Source organism: Rhamphochromis longiceps, linkage group LG13, assembly GCF_057381845.1.
Source record: "Rhamphochromis longiceps isolate RC_006_pf linkage group LG13, R_longiceps_female_GT1.1, whole genome shotgun sequence".
NCBI classification, from domain to species: Eukaryota; Metazoa; Chordata; class Actinopteri; order Cichliformes; family Cichlidae; genus Rhamphochromis; species Rhamphochromis longiceps.
The window spans coordinates 8,732,712-8,759,608 of record NC_140569.1 but is presented as its reverse complement, the minus strand read 5'-3'; the positions used below and the strand labels follow the sequence as shown (position 1 = coordinate 8,759,608).

The 26,897-nt window shown below is 42.1% G+C and overlaps 1 protein-coding gene across 2 annotated transcripts in view; it reads right to left on the bottom strand.

Annotated features, from left to right (window-relative positions):
• The window catches only part of meis1b (Meis homeobox 1 b), a 77,295-nt gene that overhangs the window by 26,816 nt on the left and 23,582 nt on the right, over positions 1-26,897 (bottom strand). For both annotated transcript variants that reach the window (XM_085427386.1, XM_085427385.1), the window contains exon 8: positions 14,810-14,955. In XM_085427386.1, the coding sequence (XP_085283512.1) occupies positions 14,810-14,955 (146 nt within the window). The remainder of the gene's footprint in view (positions 1-14,809; positions 14,956-26,897) is intronic.

The window sequence follows — 26,897 nt, the reverse complement described above, 5'->3', positions numbered from 1 at the left end:
AGAGAGAGAAAGAGAGAGAGAGGCCTTTAGTGAGAAAAGCAATAACATGTTCTTTAAAAGAGCAGATGGAAAGTTTCTGCGCATCCTTCCCTCCCTTCCCTCTTTCCTCCGCCTATCTTAATGATATGTCTTCTCCAAATATACAGCTCCTTTCATGAGAATTTCCACCCTGCTCTCCACTGGGCTCTGAGCATGTGGGTGCCAGGAGGGGTGTGCGTTTTTGCTTCCTTCTCTTCTTCATGTCTTATCAATCTGAGTATGTAAGAGTATGGGTGTACATTTCCGTTGTACATTTTGTTTGTCCGATAGAGTCAAAGATTTTACTTTGCTTTGCCCTGCAAGTTAATATGTGCACAGAATTGAATATGTTTCCTTGTTCTTATTTGAGCCACTGAGCTTGCATGGTTTACAAGTAAGTTTAGCGGTGCATGGTCTGAATATGGTGTGTGTATGTATCTTTGCGTGCAGATCTGTGTGTGGGGGTGAGTAACAGAGCATCAGTAACATCCCCTCCCTGTCTGACCGTCGTCCTCTCTGACCTCCTCAGACAAGAACAAGAGCGGGTTAGATAGAAGAAAGAAAGAGGAAGAGGGAAGGGGGAGGCAGGAGAGGAGACATGGAAATGGATATCTGGAGCCCCAGGGTTTAAAAAAGAGATAAGAGCATGAATATTCTGTAGGCCCCCTTTTTACTCCCCCGTTCCAACCATAACCCAAGAGAAAACTATTCTAGGCATGACGGTAGAAAAAAAAAGTGAACTGCTACAGTTAACAATTAAACATACAACAAAATAGGAATTATATTACTTTTTCCAGATTTGTAAAAATATATTAAATAATTTTAAAAAAAACACTTGAAATAAAGTATCATCAGTTTGAGCTGGTAATAAGGCTCTGAACACATACCACTGAAGTAAAATTTTAATTTCGTGAGGACTCGAATAGAAAAACTCCACAGATCTAAAAGTGACTTAAAGTAGCCATAATAAATTACTTAAGATATTATGAAAGGGATGAAAAGTTGTTCTGTTAAAGACTAACATTTTTAAAGTTACCCGACCTAAGCTTCACACTAGCTACCCTGGTAAAAGTCTGATTTCATGTCCCGCATGTTTATTTAGTTATAAGAAACATTAAGTTATGGTAGCTTAGTATATGGGAACAAGCATTTGCTTGGTGTCATTCCCTAGTTCCCTTCATGATGACTGAACTTTTGACCTTTACAGCACAAAGTGTCTCTTGATCTCATCTGCTGGAGTAAAAATTCTGATAAACTTTGACACAAAAAAAAAGAACAGAATTCCTAAAAGGTCACAGCTCCCCAATTCTTGTTTTGTGCCATGCAAGTCTCACCTGAATGTGTTGGTAGTAATAAATGGGCAAAAGGAAAAAGTAGTCTCTTTTGCTGGGGAAGCACTATATGACCATGAAAGGTGGAACATTTTAAAAATGTCTTTATCGTGCTGTTGTTCTTCTCTCTTTATCTTGCCTCCTCAACAAAAACAATTCTTTGTTATTATCTCTGTCTCGCTGCCTTTTCCTCTTCTGTATAAAAACATTTTCTTTCCTTGTTTTACTTTTGATGGAAATTTGATGGAAATTTGTCTACAATTGTTTCCATTTTCTATATATAGCTTAAAATCAGCATCTTTACTAAACATGTGTGATTACACTTTTATAACCAGTTTCACTGTAGCCACACTTCTCTGTGTTTCTTCTTTAGCCATTTGCATTAGGGTGTTATCATTGCATATATTTCTATTTAAAGCTACACTTCCCAAGCCTCTGCGCTTCCCATTAAAAAGGCTTGACACGCCACATTAGCTTTATAAAACTGCAACCATGAAACAGGATGGAGAGAGGAAGAGGAGAGAGGAAAATCATATGTTGTCACAGCCATGTGACGTCCCCTCAAAAAAGAGGCCATGACACTGCACAATCTGTGGATAACAGACATGGGTCAGTGGTATTTTCAGTTAGCTTATTTTAACACCAGATGGTTGCAGAAGGCCACAAGGCACAAAGATGTTAGAAAATGCAATGATAACAGTAAACAAATTGGTAATATGCAACACTTTCCCCTAGTGTACCACTGTAACCAACAAGATACCCTTGGAAATATTTGTAAGCAGGCTTGTGAAAGTAGCATAACTCTCCTGACCTGAAACCAAGCAGGTTAAACACCAACAAAATAATGGACGGTAACCGACTTGCATGTACCACTTAAGGTAAAAAGTAAACAGCCTTGACTTGGCCAGATCTCTTCCCCTCACTGTTCCCAGGTCAAATCTCTGTGGAAACCGAGCTGCCTATCAGGAATGCCTGACGGCTAATCCGGAGGCCTTTTTGGCTAGAAGGGCATCACTGTATCAAACCAAACTGTCTTCCACAAACATGTATGCACACATGCACACTCTAAAACATAGGGTTTACTGGAAGTGTGGCCTTGCTCCTGACAGACGAGCATGAGATCACCTTAAATATTTGGCGAGCCGAGCACATTGTTATGCTAACAACAAATACCCTGAACCCTGCGCACGAGCAGACTTTAAAACAAGCGTTCCAAACTGTAAGCCTGTTCTATCTCATACAGCAAGCTTCCAATTTCTCAGTTTTATTTTATTTTATAATTTTTTTTTTGCTCATAGAGTCAAAGTTTCATCTACACTGTTTGTGTGTGTGTGTGTGTGTGTGTGTGTTCATGCTGTGCTGTGAGAGCTACGCCATTTCAAATTCCTTTCTGTGTAGGTGGCATCGACTGACATCCCTTTGACTTCATTAGGGAGCAGGGACCCAGCAACAAAGCTGGCTCTGGGAGAAAGGGGGGATTAAAGAAAAAAAGAAAAGGGAGTGAGAGTGAACAAAACAACAACAGAAGAAAAACAAAGCACCCCTAACCTAATTTCCTCTGATTCAGGCTGCTCCGACGCAAAATAACTAAACAGTGCAAAAACAGATCTTTTGAGAAACTCAAAATGAACCAACTACGAGATGAGAGATGCAGAGTCTCTTCTGTCTGAAAAGCCTGTGCAAAATTAAATGTCCCCTTCTTAGCGCTACCCAAAAAAAGCAGGAACAGCCTTTTTTATCATACTGGTCTTCAGTAAACTAGCTCAAAGCTTGTATGAATAATTCATAAACCTTTTTTTCTGTTTTTTTTTTTTTTTTTTGGGGGGGGGGGGGGGGGGGGGGTGTCTCGATATATGCACCATAAATTGCAAAGAAACCCCCTTTCAAACTGTTTTTGTCATCAAATCTCTCCATCTCTTTTCGGGATGAAAAAGAAATGTGGAAAAGCAGATGTTCTTGGGTTTTTTATTCATTAATGAGCATTGCCCTCTCAAAAAACAGCTTTTGTTGATTTAGGGAAATCTCACAGCGCTCTTGCCTATGGGAATGAGATAAATCTAGTTAGCTGGTGACGCAAAGGGTGAAAAGTATGTCATTAAAGCTCCGGTACAAAGTGGATTAGACAATGTACAGCATTGCCAGCTTCCACAGAATGATAATTGATGATTAGAATCATCCATCACTCTCAGGGCACAATGCAGGACAGCAGCCACTGTGTTGCAATATAACTGGGTGTTAAAAACCTACAACAACTGTGTGCTGTGTACAGTAGGGTGTGTCTCTAATGTATGTGTAGACTTAAGCTTATAGCATGTAGGTACATGACAAGTCTTTAGAAAGTGCCATATATACGTATAATATAAAGGGTGAGGTCTGTTGGTGCTGATGGAAAGAATCGTGTGTGTGTGTGTGTGTGTGTGTGTGTGTGTGTGTGTGTGTGTACTTTCTGGTTGTTTTCACTATGAAGGCGTGCTTCATTAGTCCTCCCTATTCCAGCACAGGGAAGGCTAAATTTATTAAGGGGGCCGGATGTTGCACAACACCTGCTGCTGTGCTTCCCTCTGTGCAATAAAGAGAAGGGAGTGCAGCATGCTAGCTAATGCTAGTGGTAAGCACTGCTCGTTGGACTGAGGCTGATGAGCTGAGGCTAATTCAAGGGGTGATTATGTAGTTTGCTGGACCACTAAACCTCTTTAAGCCCGTAATTACCGCCTATTTGAGCGAGGGGAGGCACTCCAAAGCAATCGGCACTTGCACCAAGCAGTGCAGAGAACGGCAGCCACAGCTGGAGGTGGGCTGCCTCAGGGCTGCCTGGGAATGAGGGGGTGTGTAAATAGGGAGTAACAGGGATCCAAAAAAGCATCATCCTAGTAAGGTACCATAGAAAGCTGAGAGAAACCAGTGGGATGCCCCTTGGAGCACAAGCATGCTAGCTCCAAGCTACAGTGCTCGGAGCTACCATTCTAGCACTGATCTCTAAGCTTGCAAACAAATGTTCTCTTGTTATACGCAACTACAATACATGGAAGTTTTTACACAGGGCTGTAAGAAACTATGAGCTATTACTGGTGAGTTCAAAGAAAGAAAACAAAAACTACTGCACTAAAACGTAGACTTTCTAAACACATAAACCCTCAGTATAGACTAAGGATGAAGGTAAGAGGAGAACAGAGACATGTCATTGTGGTGAGAAACTGTAAAGCTTTTTTTAGACTCATGTCCATGACATACAAGAGGGAATCAGATTCTCAGATTGCACTTCGACCATGGGGGAATACATTTCATTTCACCTGACTTTCAAGGAAATTTGACTTTACGTAATGCAACTGAAATCTGATCTCTCAGAGGAAGCAATTTGGGGACCACGGCACATTCTAATAACCCCGGCGATATTATTATGTTATTATCATAATTACCCTTTTGCCCCCAACGTTTTAATTAGAAACTCACCACTGGCCCCTAGGGGGGTGAAAAGAACCTGGATTGGGGGGAATACTGAAACTAGGTAAAGGTATTTCACAATTGCTCCCTTATGCTCTTTAAAGCAGGTAGCAGATAGAGGAAGGTTACAGCCACTGTTATTATAAGATGACGCTTTCACATTCACCTCCTCTTTCTCCCTCTGACATCTCTGTCATTCAGAGTGCACCTACACCCCTCTCTCCTTCCTCTCCGAGTCCCTCTAGTTTCCTATCCTTTTCACCCGTCACCGCCCCCTCCATCCCTCTGTTCTATATTTAGCTTTTTCCTTAACTATCTGGGGCTGCCTCTGTTTCTACCTTCTTTTCTCCCACCTTCATTTAACTTTTCCCTTTACAATTAGCTCCCATCTTTTCTGTCTTCTCTTTCTCCTTTGTGAAATGCCTCCTCCCCCCTCCCCAATTTCCTCCTTCTGCTTCATTCATCTCTCTCTACCTCCACATCTTCAGCAGCAGAGGGCCTTCACCATCAGTGCACCGCTTTTGCAAATCAATGACTTAATCTGTCGTAACAAACAAGTGAGCAGCATCCTCAGTCCTGTCCACGTTCTGCTAACAATATAGACAGCCTCGGAAAGAGTGAAATGAGCAATTAGAGAAGAAAGCCGGCAAATATAGTGTGAAATATGCTGCCTATAAATAAAAGGATGACTTTAAAGACAAGAGTACAGAAATACATGAGGATCTTACTCTGTGTTACAAATATGTTTGGAGAAGACGTAAAAGAAAGACAAGTCAGTGGAAAAGTGAGAAAAATGACAGGGTATGTGCATTGGTATAGGTTTTCCCAATACATCTTCTCTGCCAGCCCTCAGCTCTGCTCGACTCCTCTACCATGAGTTATTGCCTGTCTGCATTCACCACCTGGTTCACTAGCTATGATTTCCCTCACTCCAATGGACACACAAATACACATAAACGTACACATGCATGCTTGTTTGTGTGGGTGTGTGCGTCACAGATGAGCGTACAACACACACCTGATTGAGGCACCCTGGATCAGCTGGTCAATAGTACACTACCAACCTATAGCCATACTATCCATGCTACCTGCCGCTAATGGATCATAATCCTGACAGGGGTTATTTTTCTCCCCAATGTAAAAATATGAAAAAAAAAAACCTTTATCACAGGATTATGAGACAAGTGATTAGGATATCACCAGATCTCATCTATAAATCATGGTTCTCTCCCCTGTGCTCTTGTGCCATTTCCCCTTTGAAACAGCACAAGAGCACCAATATTTCCATGACATCGGGGTTCAAGACCATTAAAATGTAAGGAAACACAGCTGTACATTATAGAAAAAAAAGGAAGTAAAAAGGGAGTGAAGAAAGGAGGAGAAGGAGGGAGAAGTCAGGGAGGCAGAAGGCATGCATAAAAGATAGGAAACCCTTATGGTTTTTCAGAAAGAAGTGTTTTGTCAGAAAGGGACACAGAGTGTGGGGGAAAGAGAGAGGGTTCACGCATGGGAGAGAATACAAGTGGGAGGAACTGAATTGATAAATTAGTTCAGCCAACGCGCAAACTGATTACCACAATGGCAAAGCCACAACGTCTATCGAGCACACGCATGGAATGAGACACAAAGGCATGCACACATTCACTCGGCATTTACAAAAGAGACATGAGGCTGACAGATACAAATAATTGCACAACTGCATATGCAATCACACACAGGCGTGCGCGCGCACACACACACACGCACATCCACACCAAATGTATCTAGGGCAAGCTGCAGCAGTTGCTGTAAGTAAAAGGTATTGAGCTGCTGACTCCAGCCAGAAAATATCCCACAATCCTCTGGATCACCAAACACAGCCTAATGGATAATGGCTAACAGCTAGCGCTAATGTGATTTCACACTTAGCAGAGTTAATATATCACTGGCTAGACAAAATCATGCTACACAGAGCCTATGCTAAACTCAGTTACTTGAAGGGCGGTGAACATTTTTCTGCCAAAAGTCTCATTTGAGGAGTTTTAAACAAAAAAGCCACTCGGAGGTTATGCATTTGCTTAGAGAGTGCATGAGAGGATAGCTTTGCTAATCTCTTGCAAAGCAATGGATAGAAGCATTTCATCAAGTTAACCACAGATTTATGACAATATTTTTCCCTGACTCTTCCATATGTCAACTTGCCACTCACTCTCCAATAAATACCACAGTGATGGTGGGGAACTCCACACCCTACCCAGCTACTGACGTCATGGATGTGGTCCTATGTAAAAGAGTGTGCAACTTGAGTGTGTCTGTGTGCGACTTAGAGCTGAGAGCGAACCTCTTCTCTGGATTTACAGATCACTGTAAACTGATTAGTGGGTACCAAACCAAGAATGGTTTCACATATCTGAGTTACTGGGCCTGTATCCACCCAGCACACACACAAACACTCTTCACATGCAGGTGATAATGAAAAAAAGAACTAGCGTGAAGCACAGGTTCAGTATGAAGCCATCAATCATCGTGACATGCAACAATGAAACCACACACTGAACTGTTTCATAGTTTCCCAACTATGAAATTATATGAGAGTTGGAGGGAGGAGAAAAAAAAAGCAGAAGGTTTAGCCAAAAGAAAAGAACAGATGGTAGATAGTAATAACAGTAATGATGTATAAAGGCTCAAATTAAATATTCAATTAAACTTGATATTTAATGTCATTGACATAAATATTGCATTTTAATACACTGAAAAACACCCACTGATATGTTGTTCAGTGAGAATGAGTTTCTATATATAGGATAAAAAGCTTTAATTGCAACTTATAAACATTTTTGAATTTCCCCTCCAAAAAAATCTAATCTAATGCTAAACTAAAAAAGAAGCTGGAACAGTTTAAGCAGATGATTCTGTGCGTGTTTGCGTGCATGTGTGTGCATTTAGTCCTGCAGCCACGCTGGGGCTCTGAGGCTCGTGATCTCCTTCACTGCTACTGACCGACCTTGAGGGTCTGTAAAGTTCTCACGTTCTCAAGGAAACACACTGACCCGCCCCTTGACTGAAGCCAGATCAACACACGCACACACATAAGCGTGGTTTTGGTCTAGATCTATGGCAGACATTTTAGAAAAGATCAAAGGTGACATGAATTAAAAGTTAACTGCCCTTGAGGGCTTTTAAATAGAGGAGTAAAACGATACAAGAAGCAGTTGGGAGAAAATGGGAGGAAAGGTACACCTAAAGTATTGTCAGAAATGTAAATGGACTTTGACCCAAGGCAGGTCCTAGTTCATATAAGTATTTCCAAAAAAATTCTTCAGCCTGCTTAGAGTATGGGAATAATGTGAATATCCTTAGATGACAATTTTTAAAAAGAAGGATTGTCTAACTGGATTCTTTCCTATATTCCTATATCACTTCTCAGCAAAAGGGTCACGCTTCTGTGATATAAATGCAAACTGTATTTTGATTTGTAACAGGTTTATGACATTATATGTGAGAAAACATGACCCACTCAAATGTAAAGAATGAAAGATATGCTGCCAAGATTGAACCTATGTGGAGATCTGATTTTCTGAACCTTCAAAGAATGCATCCCAGCATAGGATTATTGCTATTAGTGATGGTAAAATTCATGTGGAAATGGATGATATTTTAGTATATATATGTTTCAAGCTGCCAAGATGAACCATGTGTCAGTCTTTTTGATAGATACTGTATCCATCTGTTCATCTGCTCATCCATCCATCAATCATGACACAGATGGCCTTTCAGGAGTCCATGTCAGGACTGATGCCTTTCCTTTGCCCTAGCCATACCACTACCCCCACCTCGCTCCCACACAACACCCTCCCTAGCCTCCCACATAACACACATACTCACACCTCCTGCCCCCCTGCACCTCCACCAGATGGACTGGTCTCGCTATTTCCAGCTCCCAAAACCCACTATCTACTTGGCAAAGATGGGTCATATCATTAGCCTATCACCTTTTAATAAAACAGATAAACAGATAAATAAATAAACATCTAAAATTCTGACGTGTCCTTCCTGAAATGGTCGCAAAGTGTAAGTGTTGTGTGCAACAAATCTATTTGTCTGTAAGGGTCAGTCCACAAAGAGAAGCCCCAAAAGAGAGCTGTCTGCCTTTGGTCCCTGGGGCCTGTCAAGAGGGATAATTGATGATGTTTTCATTACAAGGTGTGGGGTAATGTGGGGGTTGGGGCACAGTATGTGTGTGCATGTGTGTGTGAATGTGTAGTGGGGGTAGGCAGGTTGACTCAGCTGCCTCCCTCTTTGACACCAACCACTCTTGGATTGGTACGGACAAGTCATTGCTTCCAAATGCCCTCGTACAAACACACACCAGCGCAATCACACACCCACATTTACACAAACATAGGTCCTCGCAGACAAATGCACACACAAACACACAGCCCAAAGCCAATTCCATTCCCAGAGATAGAGTATCTGAAACTGAATAAAACCGCTGAGAATAAGCCTAACTTGTTCTCTTGTTTTCCTCTGCTACCCTGTCTCATCACAGTGTCACGCCAGGCCTTTGGCAGATCTGTCCATCTGTCTGTCGTCTCTTAGGACCTCTTTGAAATCCCAATGCAGTGGCGCCTAAGATTCTGACTGCCGCTAAGATTGAATTAAGACCTAATCGGAGACACCAGGCCACATAGGCCACTATATTACTTTATAGTATCAAGATGGACATCATGCCTTTGTTGTAGTTTATGAATAAATGAATGAAAACACATAAAAAGTCAGCTGATGTCTTCCTTTTTAGCTTGCTTCCTGATGTCTTTTCAAAACCATTAACAAGGCGTCTTGGTGGCTTCAATGGTTAATTGAAATTATTTTTCATGAGAAGCTTAGGTTGTGCAAGATATAACTAAGACAAACAAGTGTAATGATAATCATGAGACCCCCATAACCATAAATATGAAAAAGTCCATGTCAGTGTCGGTTTCCTGAATTTAATTCAAAGGTGTACCTTCGTCATACTGTATTTCTTGCTATTCTGCATTTTCTTATCACTATAACGGTATAAAAAGTATGAAGTATGACTGAACTAAAAGGAAAAAAATACCATCCCAGCAATGGGCTGCTGCGGTGGGTCAGGGCTGCAGCGGGTGACCAGGGTGCTGACATATTCAGGCTCCAGCAATAAACAGACGAAGAATAATGGCATCTGAGGCAAGGGCGAACTCTGACCTCAAACGCTTTTCCCTCCCTTGCCTTCTGTTGTTTAGATGAGGCTTTGAGTATCTGGTTTGTGTTCTCTTAGGTGAGAAGTTCAGGAACTGCAAAGTGTTTAGTTTACAGAGCGCTGTGAATTTAAATATTAATTCTAAATGTTGGTTATGCACAACTCTGCCCTGTTGTTTGGTTCAATCGCAACCCGAACGAGGAGTTGCGATTGAGACGAGGAGGAAATTATCTTGCTTCTAATGAGTAGTGTAGCTAGCCATCCATGTATCCATCCACTCCTCTCACTCGCCTCCCATTCTGCACACCCAGTCTAGATTACTCCACCACCCAAGGCCCACGACAGCAAGGCTCCTGGCCTCCTCTGCCAGCACAGAAATGAATTATATCGCTTTTCACACCTGTTTCTGCTCAAACCCCCACTGCATGCTGCTGTGTTGAGGGTAAAAAAGCATTTCCAAGGAGGTGGGGGGGCAGCGCTCCCCAAGCTAAGCTACATCTGCGTACGCAAGTGGTTAAATTGGACTCTAATTGTATTAACGGCGGATTATGCCTTCAAGTTGGATTTTTTTATACGCGCTCTCTCTCTGCATTTTACACATTTTAAGAGGAGAAAGGAGGAGGGGGAGAAAGGCAGCTCATTGAGGGTTTGCGGGTTGGCTTCTTTTATGAGCTGCGATCATGGCTGCCCCTCGTTACACTGCATCTGTGTACAAATAGGAGGGGAGGAGAGCCAGAATGAGAGGGCGTTAGCGATAATGTGTGTGAGAGTGTGTGTCCCACTCTGTGAATATACCAATATGAACACTAAAAATACCAAAACCCTCTGCCCTTTCTTTTTACACACACACACACACACACACACACACACACACACACACACACACACACACACACACACCTACTTCAGTTTAGCACAGCAGCAGTCTAAATGGGAATATGGGTAGTGTGTATAGTGGGGAGGCGGGGGTGAATTCCATCTAATTACTCTATCACATAATTTCACAAATTGCCTTTTCATAAGGGAGTGGAGAGCAGAGCACAGGGCGCGTTGGGGATTTGAGGCTTGAGCTTTCATTTACTACTCATTTCTTGTTAAATTAAACAAGAAAATACCATTTGTGTGGAGGGGAGGGTACGGGCGGGATGTGGGTGTATTCCAACCACACAATGGGAGGGTTGGAAGAAAGAGAGATTGGAGAGAAGCTTTTTCTTTATTTCAAGATTTGTCTCTTACATAAAGCAATCAGGCAGCTCAGCCGGTTATGAGTTTAGAATTGATTCTGCAATTATTTTCTTAAACACAGTTTATAGTTATTTCCAGGGAAAAGTCATTAGCACACTTCAGAGTTATATCTACATCTTTAAACACATCCTTATTGATGTTAAACACATCTAGAAAGAGAGAAAGCAGGTTACGCTTACAAATATCCCGTTTAGTTTAGTCAGTAAAACCAACAGAGAGCTAGTAGCCGCAACATATGTTTAATTAAGGATGTCAAATGCAAACAAACATCAAAATGAGATGAGGACACAAGTGGAAAATCCCTCCCCTCTCCTTTATTTTGGTTCCCTACCAAGTTTACAGCTGCATGTCAAGCTGGCAGCGACTTTGGTCATTGGTGACAGGCGGTAAACGCTAATGTTTTGTAGTCGCTCCAAGTCAGCACAGCCAAATTCTTCCGATGAACTTGTCTCACAAGCATCGTCAACAACATATGAGCTCATTGGGTGTGTTGGAGAGAACTCGGTGAGCTGCAACTGTTGTCATCATCACAAATTCAATGCCCACTCTCTATCCCTTACTCTACACCTCACACTGTACATACCTCTTGTCACCATGCATATACCCAAAAACACTGTGGCTTAGACCCATCTAACAACACCAGCAAACTTGGGAATTAGAAGTTTTCCAAATGTTACCCTTTCCACATGGAACAAGACATAAGAAATTAGCATCCTTGATGGATAAGGAAGCAGACATGCATAAAAGTCTTCAAAAAACCCCTGTAAGAACAGCTGTATCAATGCCACCTACCAGCTACCCTGCTGGTGTACTCACAGCCTCACTGCGCCACCCACCTTCCTTTCTGCTTCAGTACAATGAGAACTCCCAAGGGTCTAAGTGTGAGGGCGAATAACAGAAGGGATTACAGAACACTAAGGTTGGGTGTCTTCTACTATAATTCATTCTTAATTCACCATATTCTGTTTTGTGGTCTGTCTGCACCTGTGTCAAATACTTTTAGATGTATTATTCTTAAGAAAAGCAAGCCCTGATTGGCTTTTTAAAGACTGTGTAGCGCTACAGCAGCCCTTCATATATTGTGTATATGTCTATGTGTTCATCTCTGAGGGGGTCAGGCACATCTTTCATCCTCTTTCTTTGAAACAAAGAGTCAAGCCGTGATGAAATGTGGATCAGCTATCCATGCTTATATTGCTATCAGCAGAGGCAGAGAAGCATACTACCAGTGTGAGAAAAACTGTAAATGTTTTTGCATTATAGGTGCTATGTGTAGCATTCGTAAACATTGACATATGGTGAATAAATTAATGGTGACACTGAAGAGTAAGCAGATGAAACCACAGCAAGCATTTATCTGACACCAGCGGTATTGTTAATGCCAGTGTTCCCCAAAATTAAGACCACATTTCCCATAAACAAAGAAAATGTTGGCTCCTCTCTGCCTGGGTTTCATTTCTGTTTGGCTTCATTGAAGAGAATAAACAAATTGGAAGTGATTTTTCCATCAACCTTTCAGTTTACTTCAGTTTCAGGCTGAACTGAAGGAGCTTCTTTTGTGTAATAAGGTAAAATGGCCACATGTCCCATTGTATGCCTGCATGTTTTTGCTCTTCTTTCCATTTTGTTCTGGAAAAGAAAAAGACTGATGAATCCTCCTTATCCCTGTCTTCACCTCCTCACCTTCTTCTCCTTTCCTTTGCTCCCATGGCACTCACTTATATCCTTCTCACTGTTTGAGATCTAACAGAGTAGGAGCTTCCCATAAGTCGTGCTCACAGTGTAATATGACACAGGAGGTGTGTTGCCGGGTGTGTGTTTTCACTAGGCATTTGTGTGTTGAACTGTATTTCCACAGACAGGATGTGTGTATGTTTCAAACACCTTTCCTCTGTGGCCCCGAAGGTTTTGGGAGTGTATGGGTTGAGGTCAGGGAGTTGGAGTATGTGTGTATGATGTGTGTTTGCAGGGTGATGGAGAACTGGTGGTATATGAAAGATGGTGATAGTCAGATGGGAAGCAGGGAGTACAAAGGAAAAAAGTCTTGAGAGTATATAGAGTCTGTGTACGCACACACAATGTTGCCTACATACCTGCAGACAATTGGACACGGTAAAAAAGTTCCTCTGATTTTCCGGTAACTGTTGAAAACCAACAAATGCACTGAGCGATGAATACCATCGACATCAAAGACAAGCTACAAATAAATAAAAAGTTGAGCCCATGCAATAGCCATCATCCAACAACCAAATTGCTTTCGTTAACATCATCACTGTTGTGCAATTCAAACCAACACCCACAAAGCCAGAGCGTATCAAGTTCTCCACAAACTCCTGACATAGGCAGAATGTGTGTGACGCAAGGTTTTTCCCTAGCGTAGCTGTGTATGCTGAAATGAAAAATGTAACGAAAGACTTCATCTGTCACACAAAAAAGCAGTTTCACTTACTGTATTTTTTATATTTTTAAAAGGTTAGCGGTACAGTGTAGGACTATCTTAATATTAATTCCGGGTGGCCATATTGTGCCCTGTTCATACTTTATCTGAATCAATACAAAAACAGATGTGAGAGGTGAGGTCTCAAACCAACGTTAAGGAAAATGTATTAACTATTTGTTGACTGAAAACATATCAGATCTTTTTAAAAAAATACCATTTAAAACTATAATAAAAACAGCAAAGCTTCTCATTCTTGGCAATGATTATTGCAGATACTAGCTGTGTAATATGCACTCATAGGGACTAAGGAGACTATAATCACTCTGAGTTAGTAAGCTGTACCAACACTGAAGCTCAAGCAGGGCATAAGTGACTCTTTATGGGGTAAAAAAATAAATAAATAAATAAAACACTGAAGAATTTCATTTCATGACAGACCATGTAAACTATCGTACACTGTTCTTTAACTAGACATCTTTAATAAGTCGAATGATTCGGCTTGAACGGAATCAAAATTGTGTTGGCCAAGGGAGCATTCAGCTCACTGTTGGTTCCATCCCAGCAGTCACATTGGCACCCTCCATTGCCTAAATACATTTTTCCCCACAAAGTATCTGTGATGCAGTCAGATGGTGTTAACGGCATTTGTATTCTCTGCTATAATTGAGGAAAAATGGAGCCAAACCACAGGCCTTTGCAGCATCCCCGGCATCTGTTAAATAATGACAGATTTGTTTTTAATAAGGTTCATCTATGTATCTGCAGTTATGGCCAGGGGCATCTCTCCTTGGCTTCAACCTTATTCAGTTTCAGCAGATGAGAAGTGAGAACGCAGGCTGCAGAGATCGCCAGCAGATTACACAGGCCTCCGTCTTTGAAGTGTGCACCGTACGAACAAGGATACACTATGAAGAAGAGGGGCTGTGGTGTGTGTGTGTGTGTGTGTGAGTGTGTGAGAGAGAGAGAGAAAGAGTGGCTCAGTGTGTTCTTTTGAGTAGTGCAGAAAGACAGAGCGTATCTGTGTGTCTATGTGCAAGTATAACAGTACAGACAGCCCGTGGCTGTAAAATGAAGTTGAGTGTGCACTCGTGATATGAAACTGAGAGTGAACGAATAGTGTTTGGCTCAACTCACCGTTAGGTGCTGGAAGAGCCATGCTCTCATGATGTTGGTGGCCACCTTAGGGAAAATCCCTCTCTTCTTGTTGTGTTTCTTTTCTTTATCCGGGTCATCGTCATCCCCTGTGCTCGGCGAAGCCACACTGTTGTCCAGACCATCACCTGTCACATGACAAGAAACAGGAAGAGACAGTGGAGATCAGACACACAGTTTGTTTACTTCCTGCATTTGCTGCGCCTCTGTGTTCAAAGGGAATAAATACGATTTCGAGGGAATTCTGGAGGGCTTTGTATGCACAGAAGGATGGATATAGAGACACAACAATGGCAAGAAGAGAATGGCTGGAAAACAGCACCTCATAAATGCATTCATTTTTAATACATTTATAAATAACCCTCCCTTTCATTTTGCTCCCCCCGTCACTTGAAAACAGAGCAAGCGCTTGCATCTTCCTGGGAGAAAGACAGGGAGAAGGGGAGCACAAAGGACTTGTAAGGTCGCATTTCCCCACTCTCCCATCCAAGCCCACGCAGAATTGAAAATGACAGAGAGATTTAGTCTTTATTATCCTGAGGGGAAAATAGTTATTGAAGCGTTGCCCCAGCGCATTCTGCCATTTTACCTGAGGTGGAAAGAGTAACACGGCACTACAAAAGGCAAGGTTGCAAGGAGGGGGAAGGCAGAAAATAAAAGGAAAATAGGTAGAAAAAAGGAAGTCAGAGGCACATACAGAGCTAACAAAGCTAACTGCTTTTCATAACAATGGCGTCATGGCTGCTTACAGCAACCTGTAGGGCTTCGATAAGACTCTATTAAGGCCAGTTAACCTCACCTAAGGGGAACACTGAGAAAGCTCAGCGTATTTGAGCACTGAGAGAAAGAGAGAAAGGAAGGCGCTCCACGGGCCTTTTCTCTGCATTCAGACTCAACAACATGAACCCATACTCACACTCACACACACGCAGCACATATTCAAAACCATCCAATTATGGTACGTTTTCTATACAGCTCCAGTGGAGAGAAAGGGCCTCTTCCCATCCGTGGCTGTGAAAAGCCTAATTGTTATTATCATTATTCAAAAATGTGAGCCACCCTCAATGAAGATGATAATCATAAAAGAAACATGAGGCGAGGTAAACAAGTGGCACCTTCACTGCTAAACATTTCAGAGGCAAATAACTGACTTTTGTCCTGTATCGCCTCTCTCGACTGGAAGTGAGGGGAAATAAAAATGTGAGAAAAAAGCAAAACAAAAAACAAAAAAACCCCACTAAAGCAGTGCACACAATTGGATCCAGTTATTTATTGATTACACACAAAGCACTTCTAAAGCTTCTAGGTCTATTCACTGTGGCAGGGATAGATAACTGCAATGAAATGGGCCTGCGTTCCACTAACTTGCAGAGGGCGACACCCAGCACCTAGCTAAACCCTAAGCCCCGATTCATCGATAATTAATAGGCATGTTGGCGCTAATCCGGTTGGAGATGACTTTTTTCCAGCCTGCCACATCAATGGAATAATCAAGGGCCTAAAACCCAGGCCTTTGCTCCCCATTACCTCAGGCAAAAGAATTCCTGAAAGCATGCCTGGAGGGCACCTGAATTATATACACCATTAGGAGAGAGAGAGAGCCTCAACGATCCATACGAAACAACGCTCTCAGCTAGCTCTCACTCTCTCGCTCTGTTCTAGCAGAAGGAGATACATATGCACACATATTGAAGGGTTTTTAATGAACCTCATGTGAAAGTGGAGGGGATGCTATCGAGGGTGAAGAAGGGATAAAACAAGAGACAGCTTATTATAGATGGCCTGACAGTGATGCAAACACCTGCCATTGTGAGGCAGGTAAACCAGCTGGTTGAACTGTACTGTCACATCACCAAAATGTAATGGTTGAGCTACTAGTCACTGGATGATGTTATGGACTGGATAAAAGGATGAAAATCTGCTATAAAGAAAGAATTAGTAAAAATGCTCACAAATGTTCCAGAGCTTAAATAATATTACATTTGTGTGTTTCCACAGCACAAAATCCATATATATTTAATTTACAATGATGTAAAACAAACACACATCAAACCAGAACTAAATAATCTTTACCCAATTAATCACTTATGGCCAATCCATTAATTGATTAACAGACTAACCACGCAAGCGCCATTAAACGTAGCTTCTCTTCCTCTCTGTCCTTAAAAAATGCTTTGTTTTGTTTTTTTTTAAATGTGGGCTTTGGTTACATCATTAGTCTGGGACAAATGCAGCCGGAGCTTAACAAGTGAGTTTTTTTCTTCCTACTGTTTCAGGACTAAAATACACCCACCCTTCTGTCTACATCTCTCTGCCTGGTGGAAAAGAGGGGTGAGCCGAGCCGTGGCCCTGTAATCTAAGACCAGATTTTCATTGGAAGCAAATGCTTTCAATCCGTTGTAAAGACCGGCTCATGTTCAGCAAAGCCTACAATAACAAACCCAGGGGCTTGTCCCATGCGAGTTGGGAAAACAGAAGCAAACGGCCAGAGTACCAGCTCAGTGTGGGTGAGCGAGTGAGTATTCATGCAGGTGAGCAAGTGGGAAAGAGTTGGTGTGCATGGAATCTCAGGGAAGAGGTGAGAATCATGAGAAGCATAGAGAACAGGGAAAACAAGGGAGGATACAAAAAGGGGAGCAAATGAAGTACAAAAGTACTAAAAGAGTGTATGCTCAGAAAAACTGCATGATTCTCTGTGTGTTCTTGCTGCAATTTTTTTGTCACCCATCACCCTAAGCCAGGGAAACCTTAACACTTACCAATATTAATCCTCCCCCCCTTATCTCTCGTTGCTTATACCTCTGAGTCTGACCTATACACGCTTATTTTTACCTAGAAGGGGGAAAGGAAAGAGAGCTGGAGAAGGGCTGTCAATTTTATTGGCATTTCCATTTTCAGTGCAATTTGATACCAATCACCTCTACATGGTCTGGGGCTAATTTCTGCTTTTCTTTAACCCCAGCAAGTGAGGAAAGAGTGGGAGGTGGGAAGAGAGAAAAAGGGAGAAAGGAAGGGTGAAACTGGAAAGGTGCTGAAGCTGTGTCTGGCAGCCATGTTGGGGAAATGTCAACTGTGTTACCAGAGCCCGTCGGAGAAAGAGAGGCAAAAACAGGGAGAGACAGTGAGGGAGAGATAGTGAAGGACCATAAGAAAATAGAAGGAGACAGTGTTAGGGGAAATGAAGTGAGAGAGAAAGAGAGAATGAAAAAGTGGAAGACCAAACTCAAGCCACTGACTGGAGCAGTACAGAGCGAGAAAATAATTGGTAAGAAAGGGAAAAGATGCAGTGGTGCACTGGAGTTAATCAGCTGGAAAATAATAATAATGATAATAATACACAGACAGAATTGTCAGCTTTCATAATGCAGATCTATATTTTTCGTTTATTGGGTCTTTGAGGTGAAATTTTCAGAAAAAGGTCCTCCAGAGACATTCTGTACCATCCATTTCACTATAAAGAGATGTGTGATTTAAAATAGATAAAAATTTGGCTTACAGTGAAACAAACATCAGCAGAGTACAGTGTATCATTTGATGCTCGTCAACTGATGTTTGTAGCCCAAGCTGAACATACCACACAGATGCGAGAAGTGAATACTATAAAACTGCCATTTTTCTTGCTGGGAAATATGGTATTGCATTGCCATATCCCGATACATGTCGAGATGTGGCTGGTGTGGACGCTAACAAAAACATGGGTCTGTTTGTTATGACATGTGGTTACACACTGGTGCATGTCGCCCTCAAAGCAGATGACTCAAGCATCTTGGGCATACTCAATAGACCAAATGCAAACATTTCTGTAGTCTTTTGTGGTGTCAGTATGGATCACTGGTATGCTTGAATGGGCAGAAAACATGGGCTATGCAAGCACTGATTTCAAATTCATCTTCATTAGTATAGAAGTGGCCACAGTGACATCATAATCCGTCCACCACTTAGCCAATAGCCCTTTTGGTGGTCAGTCAGATGGTTGTTCACACCGCTTTTCAGTCACCCACTAAACTATCCAGTCAACTAGTCAGCCTATAAAGCCAGTGAGCAAGTATAACAGTCAGTCATAAAGCAGCCCTGCTTGTCGTGTGCTTTGTCAGTCTGTCAATCAGTTATTTAGAATTCTAGCCATGCAACTAGCTAACCACTCAACCAATGAACAAGCCAGTCATTCTACATACATGGGCTGTGAGCCTTATTAAGAGCATCAGCAGGCTCTAACCCTGCGCTGCATGCATACAGCATGTGGATGCTAGGCTAGCAAGCTCCAGTCTCCCCACAGGCACAACTCAGGGCCTACTGATCGGCCATGACAACATCTTTGTAACTATTGGTGAGGTGGGGGTGCTGGGAAGATGGAGAAGGGTGAATCAATGCAGGACAGTGGGGGTGCATGTTTGTGTGTTAAGAATGTTTGCATGCATGGATGTGCATTTGTCTGTATGTGTGTGTCTATCTTTGCCTTTCTTTATTCATGTGCGTTTCCTGGTGTGTGTGTGTGTGCGTTTCCTGGTGTGTGTGTGTGTGTGTGTGTGTGTGTGTGTGTGTGTGTGTGTGTGTGTGTGTGTGTGTGTGTGTGTGTGTGTGGCAATTAGGAGCAGGCCACTGACTGGAAGGAGCCAGGGGCAGTTGAAATGCCCCGGGGCCAACCGAGGGAAGGAATATTTTATCAGTCCCCTCACACGCTGTATACACAAATACACACTTGCACACGAGCATGCACAGACTCACACACACACTGCAAGCAAACAGATAATGACGTAAAAATTAGGTTAGCTTTCTTTGTGCATTTTCACTAGCTTTGTTAGCGCTAGCTAAACTGACTTAAAGTCTGTTTTATTCAGCTTCGATGGTTTTTATTTAAGTCTTTCTGCCACTCTGTGTTTCATTATTGCATTCCCTCCCCTCCTACTTCATTACCCTTCTTCTTCTTTCTCTCTGTCTGCTGGACTGTGGAGTTTGGATGGGGGATATCTGCACAGTATTTGCTCGATGCAAGACTGAGGCGTTGTTATTTTTCCTTCATTTTTTGCTTTTTTTGTCTTCCTATGCAAATCAAAAGTGTACCGCTTCAAATTCTGGGTAGAAATTAAGCTTCCACTTCTCAGTTTCTTTACTTCCCTCTTTTGTGTCTTTATCGCTCCTCTACATCTGTCTCAAGGCATACCGTGACATTATCAAACAGTATCTAGGCTAATCTGTTATGATCTGATTATAAACCATCTCTCAGCATAGGACAGACACTGGTACTAGCTGCCCCCTGTGCACGGGCACACGTGCCATTCAGAGGTGTCAGCCACTTTTCTGCTGCCTGGCAAATTAACAGCCACAGACTCACCAGTCATTCATCTGCGAATAGCAGTACTGTCAGACGTGTCGCTTCTAGCGCATTGCAAGATAATTATGACATTTAGCTTTCTAATAATTTATTTTTTCTTCGTAGAAGCACCGTTGAGATGAGAAGGGTTATGAATATTAGCTTTGTGCCAGATGTCATGAGTGGGATCCTGTGCGAGGAATGATTCACAGATGGCGAAACGTTTTTGGAACATACTGTGTGATGTTTTTGCTAGGTTTTATAGGCTGTGGATGGACTGAGAAGAAAAGGAGTGGAGACAGGTTTTTGAGTTTATGACACTGCATTTAGTCTAAGGGCTATTGCTTGCAGGAGAGAGTGTCTTTTGCTGAAAGTGTGAGTGACCTGAAGCTGATCTCTCATAGACCAGTCCTAGAGTTTCACACCCCAGAAAGCTCACATGACCCTGGGTTGGTTACCCAGGCAAGGCCCAGGCCTCAGGGACCTGATATCCTGTTCCACATGGGATCCACACATTTCGTACTGGCAGATGAGAAATTCATACATACATACACAAACTCCAAACATGAAACACACACACACAAAGTGCAGACACTCTTGATGTACATTCACAATAGTGCCCTCACTCGTTTTCTCTCTAGCACTCACACACAAGACACTCACACAAATACACATACGTTACATTCCCAGAAATCTTCAGAGGGGTAAAGAAGGGCTTGCAAGAGGGAGGGAGAAAAAGAAAAAAAGCAGCGTTTATTGTATTCAGGCCATTCATAAGCTCTAGACGTGAGGAAGGGGGAGTACAGGGGGGCTTGCAGGCAGTGGGGGGTTCCCTTTGCATGGCTCTGAAGGGCCCCTCCCACCTCCAGATATTCTGAACATGCAGGAATTCCTCGCGACGCAATTAGGGGCACATTTTCAAAAGCATCTCTCCCTTTACCGCACACATACTTGAACATACTCACATGCACCCATTTCCTATGATCTATCATGAGGCATCTTTCCAATAATGACCACTGAAGTATTCTAAACTAACACACACACACTTCAGTACAAAACACTCTCTGTGACCAATGCTGCTTCGCCTCCCTTTTATTCCCGAGGAGGAGGAGAGACGGAGAGAAATCCCCATGACTATTCTGCGGATAATGACATGCGCTGTCGACAAAACAATATGGCTAGTCTAGACTTCCCTTCTGCTTTTGCCAGAGAGACTACTGTTTTGGGGTCTTTGCTTTAAAGTCCAGTAATTGAATCTCGATCATAGCACTCTGAAGCATGTATTAATCTGTACAGAACATTCACCAACTTAATATAAGGCCTTATTAGATTAGGCAGACAAAAAAAGTTGCCATTATTACAAACTATAAAAAAAAATCAGGCTTTCCAGGTAAATAAAAGGGAGTGGGCTAAGTAATTGCTTCCTGCAATTAAAGACATTTCCATTGAAGTAATTACAGTAAATAATGAGTGCTTTGCAATTACAAAGCCAGTTACTTTGAATGATGACAGTTTTGTGGATCAGCACTGACAGATTCAATAATGACAGTAACTAGTGATTCATTCACAAGGGTGATTTGTAATTAAAACACACTAGAGACTTATTGTTGTGAGATTCCGAGCCAAGTTTGCTGCAATTATTTCGACTGCGGTGATCCAATGAGGAAGGTATCAGTAAGTCAGAGACAGGGAATGTGTTTAACAACAACGAATAAAGCAGCACAGAGCAGTTATCAGAGTAATCAGTTAATTAAAACTGTTTAAACCTCAAGTCTGTGGAGGTTCATGTGGCTTTTTACTGGAGTGTTGCATTATTGGTAATCATACGGAATGTAAGTTTCCATTCATGCTCGCCTTCTCACGTGTTTCATGTTAGCATGTCTACTGATGGAATTGAAAATGTAAAGTTAGACAGAAAGACAAGGTTTGGTCGGTGCACAAAAACAATGTTTATTTCAAATTAGGCAACTGTGTTGGGTATTTCTCGCAGTTTTATGGCGTTTTATAGGCCAAATGATAAACCTTTTCTAATATACTGAATATTAGACCTTTGTTAATGGTCATACTCTCTGTGAAAGTGTTCCTGTGCTTCTGTGTTATAGCTGAGACCCACCCACTGTTGGCTATTGGGGGGGAAGGAGGGATCAGGCCTGTTGACATAGCCATAGGTGATGGCAAAAATGTCAGTGTAAATGTGACTGCTCTCTCTGTGCCATTTTCCCGTACAGGGTCATCACCACAGGCTGCCCGACACGCTGGAAACTGCCTCAAGCACAGGGCAGCGACACGACATTAAACTGCAGTATGCCTCCACGCACAGGAACACACGTCTACGCACACACCGACTGCTTTTTATTCCCACTTCCAGATCAGTTGAGGAAGAAAGAATGAGTGAGAAAGAGACAGACGGTACAAGCTAAAATGAAAGTGTAGGGCGATGAATTCACCCTTTCATGTCGAGCACTTTTGCTGTGTAACTATTGATTTTTCCCTTCTTGCCTTTGTGCTGAAGTTTTCTCTTTTTTTCCCCCTAACCTAGAGATAGAAGGCCAGACTCGGTTCAAATGGGGGCACTTGTAAGGGGGGTCCGCATTCAAGTCGGGGAAGAGAAGTCCTCAAAAACCCACACACAAACACACAAAAGGGTAACATTCCTGAAATTTTGCCTCTTTTTCTTCTTTCTCACTCTTAACACTCACTTCCAATTGTTTCACTGCCTCTCACGTGGCTTTTGACACCTTCGACTCACCGAGCTTCAGTCAAACTCAGCTCACAGTGAACAGCTAGAGAGAAAAGGGGAGAGTCAAATGGACTATGAGAGAGGAGGGGAAGGGGGGAAGGGATTGTAGAGAGGACAAGGACTATAACAAAAGCGAAGAGCACTTAACAGCACAATGGCACGGCAGTCCTTTCCAAAAGTCAGCTGATGTGCTGAAGGGCGTTCAAAAGTCCTTCAATGTATGTGCGGGACAAAGAGAAGGAACCTTTAGCTAATCTCAAGGAAAAACATCCCATTGGACTTTGTTGTGGACTTAAACTCAGTAAATGTATATATATTCTGCAGGAGAAAACCTGTACTCACTAAAGTCTGCTATTAAACCATCAAAATATCCTTTCAATAAACTCAAAGTGACAGTAACTGCATCTTTCTTTCAAGAGTTCTCTACTAAGCTGTAGTATCAAGGTGTAATTTTTAGCCAACATGACTTTCCAGAAAATACATCCTTTCAAATTATATTTTATAAAAAAAGCTACATTTTGCAAAATTATATCTTACTGCAGGGCTAACTTGTTTAACTTCAAGCCATCAGTCTGGAAATATATAATTTCAGCACCAACAACTAGCGTGTTCTGTCTTTAATCTTGTCTTTATGATCAGGGTACAGTTCAACTAACCAAACTGAAGCTTCTCAGTTTATTTATTCAGACTTCCGTGTTTAGCACTTGTTTGCGTCTGCATTTTTCCACATGGTAACTATCTGAATGACACAGCCTCTGATAAACGCTTTTAATACACATGGATTTTCCCACTCATGCTAACCTATCAGCACCAGCCAAACTGCATGTAGTTAGATAATACAGGCACGCTAACCCTGCGGTGGTAAGTGCTAATAATAGCGCATTAGCTTCCAGGGAGGGTTTTTTTTTTTTTTTTTTTGGAATAACAGACGGTTTCAGTATTATGAGGGAGTATAATATGCTCTTCGCCCACAAGCTCAGGTTACTGAAGGGGTGGTTTTGAAAACAGGATAACTTATTATCCGAGCTACAACCTACTCTATTTAAATTATTTAGGATCTATTTAGGATTTTAGCTTATTTTTTATGAGTAAACAGGGCAAAAGGAGTAGGAGAGATTGAGTGTATGATAGGATGCCCTCTTAATCACTCCTACATAAAAAATAATAATAATAAATTTTAAAAAAATGCATTGCAGATTCTTTCTATAAAGGAATGTTACATCCTCACTTCCTACTTCTTGTCATGTCCTTGATAGGGAAAGGATGTGGTGCTATGGGGATGTGGGGGATTTGTAGTCCTATCAGGCGACCCATACACAGCCCTGATAAGACTTCTGGGACAGGGACAGAGGAAGAGGAAGTGAGTGGGTTTACAGCAGCCTACTTCCTGTGGAGCATGGGCCCATGTGGACAGGAGTGATATGCCCCCCGTGGATGCTGGCACTCTCGCCGCACAGTCCCACCAAGTCATTTCCTGAAAGAGGCAGCTCTCTCTGGGGGTGACTTCCTGTAAAAGTATGACCTCTTTGTTGCTTAAGAGTATCTCAGAGGAACAAAGACCTGGGAGAGCCCTTGGGAGCTAATGTGTACAATATATTGGCAGTTTGTGTGTTTAACACCACCATTCATGCTTTTGCTCTAAAGGTTATCACTACTAAGAATCTTTGCCCCAACTCCTGCTCATCTCTTTGAGTTTCACCAGTTTGGAGTAGGAAGGGACGATTGGGTTACGTCTAAATGTATGTGTTCACAAGTGTGTGTACCACAAGTGGGATGCTTTGTGTTGCTTTGCAAACACACTAAGTAAACCCCCGAGTTTCCCTTCAGCCCACCCTGCTGCTCTTGTGCTGCTCTACAACTATTTGTTATCTAGCCTTCTCTTTCCTCCTTCTGTCTCTAAACTCTTAGAAAAGCTTGCTGAGGTCTTTATCTCTCACTCAAATCCCTACAGCAGGTATACATGTCAAAGGGACCAAGGGGAGGAGGTCTCTGGGGGCAGCATGTTTGGTCTAGGTCAGCCTTGGGTCAAGCTTTGGCCTAGCTCTCTCGTTCTATACTTCCAGCTTCCCACATGCCAGATTACCTGGACTCACAGCGTGCCACCTCAGCCATGGCATTTCACACCTTTATGCTCTTAAACACAATTATCGCCAAAAGTTGAACAAATAATTTAAATTGTAGGTGTTCAATATAACTACAGCAGGAAATACTGTGGCAAAAAGACACAGTAATCAAATCTGTGACCATACAATATGGTGATTTTAGTCACTTTTCCACTTCCAAATGAGTGAATGTTTGTGTGGATACAGGTTTGATAGAAGCATTGCATGTGTCATATGAAGGTTACAAAATGAGCCTCAACAGAAATTAAGGTAGCATCGACCTATATCTAATAATAAAGAACCTCCACAGGGAAGCAGGTTGTGACCACAAATGGCGCTTCACTGGTGTTTCCCTGGCATGAAATTGGCTTTGTGTGGGTGTTGTTGGGAGAGCCGGCTGGTAAATTCTCCCCTTCTTTTGTTAGAAAAGGGGGGGGGGGAGCTTCATGCATAATGGTCTTAGCCAGGGAGGTCTGGAACTGTCCATAAATTGAATTATTTCAATTTGAGGCAGAGAGCGAGGGAATAATAGAGAGTTGCATTTACATGTGAACATATGCATGTGTGTTGAAGGAGAGAGGCTCATTTTTATTCTTCTACAGGCCTCATATTGGCAAGTGAGTATATAAGCCAAGTTGCAGAAGATTACAGTGGAGGCCACATGTTACCTTGCAGCAGGAAGCTATGCTAATGGGGGGGGGAGAAAGCTGACTGATGCCAAAATAACCGTTTCCCTTGTGAATATTACAGTTTGTCATATATTTCTATTCTTACAAAGATATCAACTGTAATTAAAACAACTTGTCTATGTTAAAGTGTTTTGATCGTTTGTTAAGTCTTTTAAAAGCGAAGCTCCAAACTTCATGAATGCTGAAACATCGAATATGCACTTGTGTTTGTTTAGAAATGTGTTTTAGGGAAATGGTGTGCGGGTGTGGGGTGAAAATATTCCTGACACAATGTATTCGGCAGGGGAACATATGGCATACTGGCAGCAAGCTAGTTATCCTTATCCTCTTTGGAGGCTAAAATTAGCACTTCACTGTTTGTAGCTTTAAGCTGGACTCTAACCACTGTGATGGGGCTAATAATAAAGGAAAACAAAATGCTCAGTTGGCACAAGTACTTCGCATCCTCTGCCTTCTTTTTCGCTCTCTAGCCAACCTCCTGTTCCCCTCTCTGCCCTGTCTTTCACCACTCCCTTTTAGCTCCTAATACTATTTCGACTAATCACTCCAAATTCAAAGACTAAATCATACTAAACATACCCACATGAAATGCATTGTTATCATATAAACGTTACTTGATCAAGATTCCCCCGTAAGCCTGTGTGTCAGGAAAGCCAGGATTTCCTGAACATGGACCCCTTGGCTAGCTTAAGAGCATGGGATGATGGGGCTAATCTCTTTATCAAAAGCTTAAATAAATAATGTGCTCTGTTCATGTGAGTGTTGCCCATTACTGTGTTTTTGTGTGTGCCAAGGAGTTAAACAATGATTCTCCTTTGAACAAAGTGTTGATAACCTTTTGCTTTGCGTTGCCTCTCCTTGCTTTTTTCCTTCACTCCCATTCTATAATTCTGCCCAAGTGAATGCTCAAACTACGTCTCTGACATACAAAAAAAAACAAAATAAATAAAAAGGAGATGTTACTTGTAGCTTTTCCTCCAATGCTTACAAAAATAAAATGCTCACAAAAACTCAGTTGGCCATTGACTCCTGGCGTCTACTGGCAGAGATGACTAAATTCTGTGGTCTTCCAGTCTGCTATCAGGGTTTTCCCTGAAAAGTTAACATCTATCTGATCAGAGGCCTCCTGGGCCCTGAGCTCAGCTCTTTTTCAAGTGAAGAGGAGGTGTGGGAGGAGTAGGAAGAGGAGGGAGAAAGAGTTAGCAGGGAGAGGAAGACTGAAGCAGAG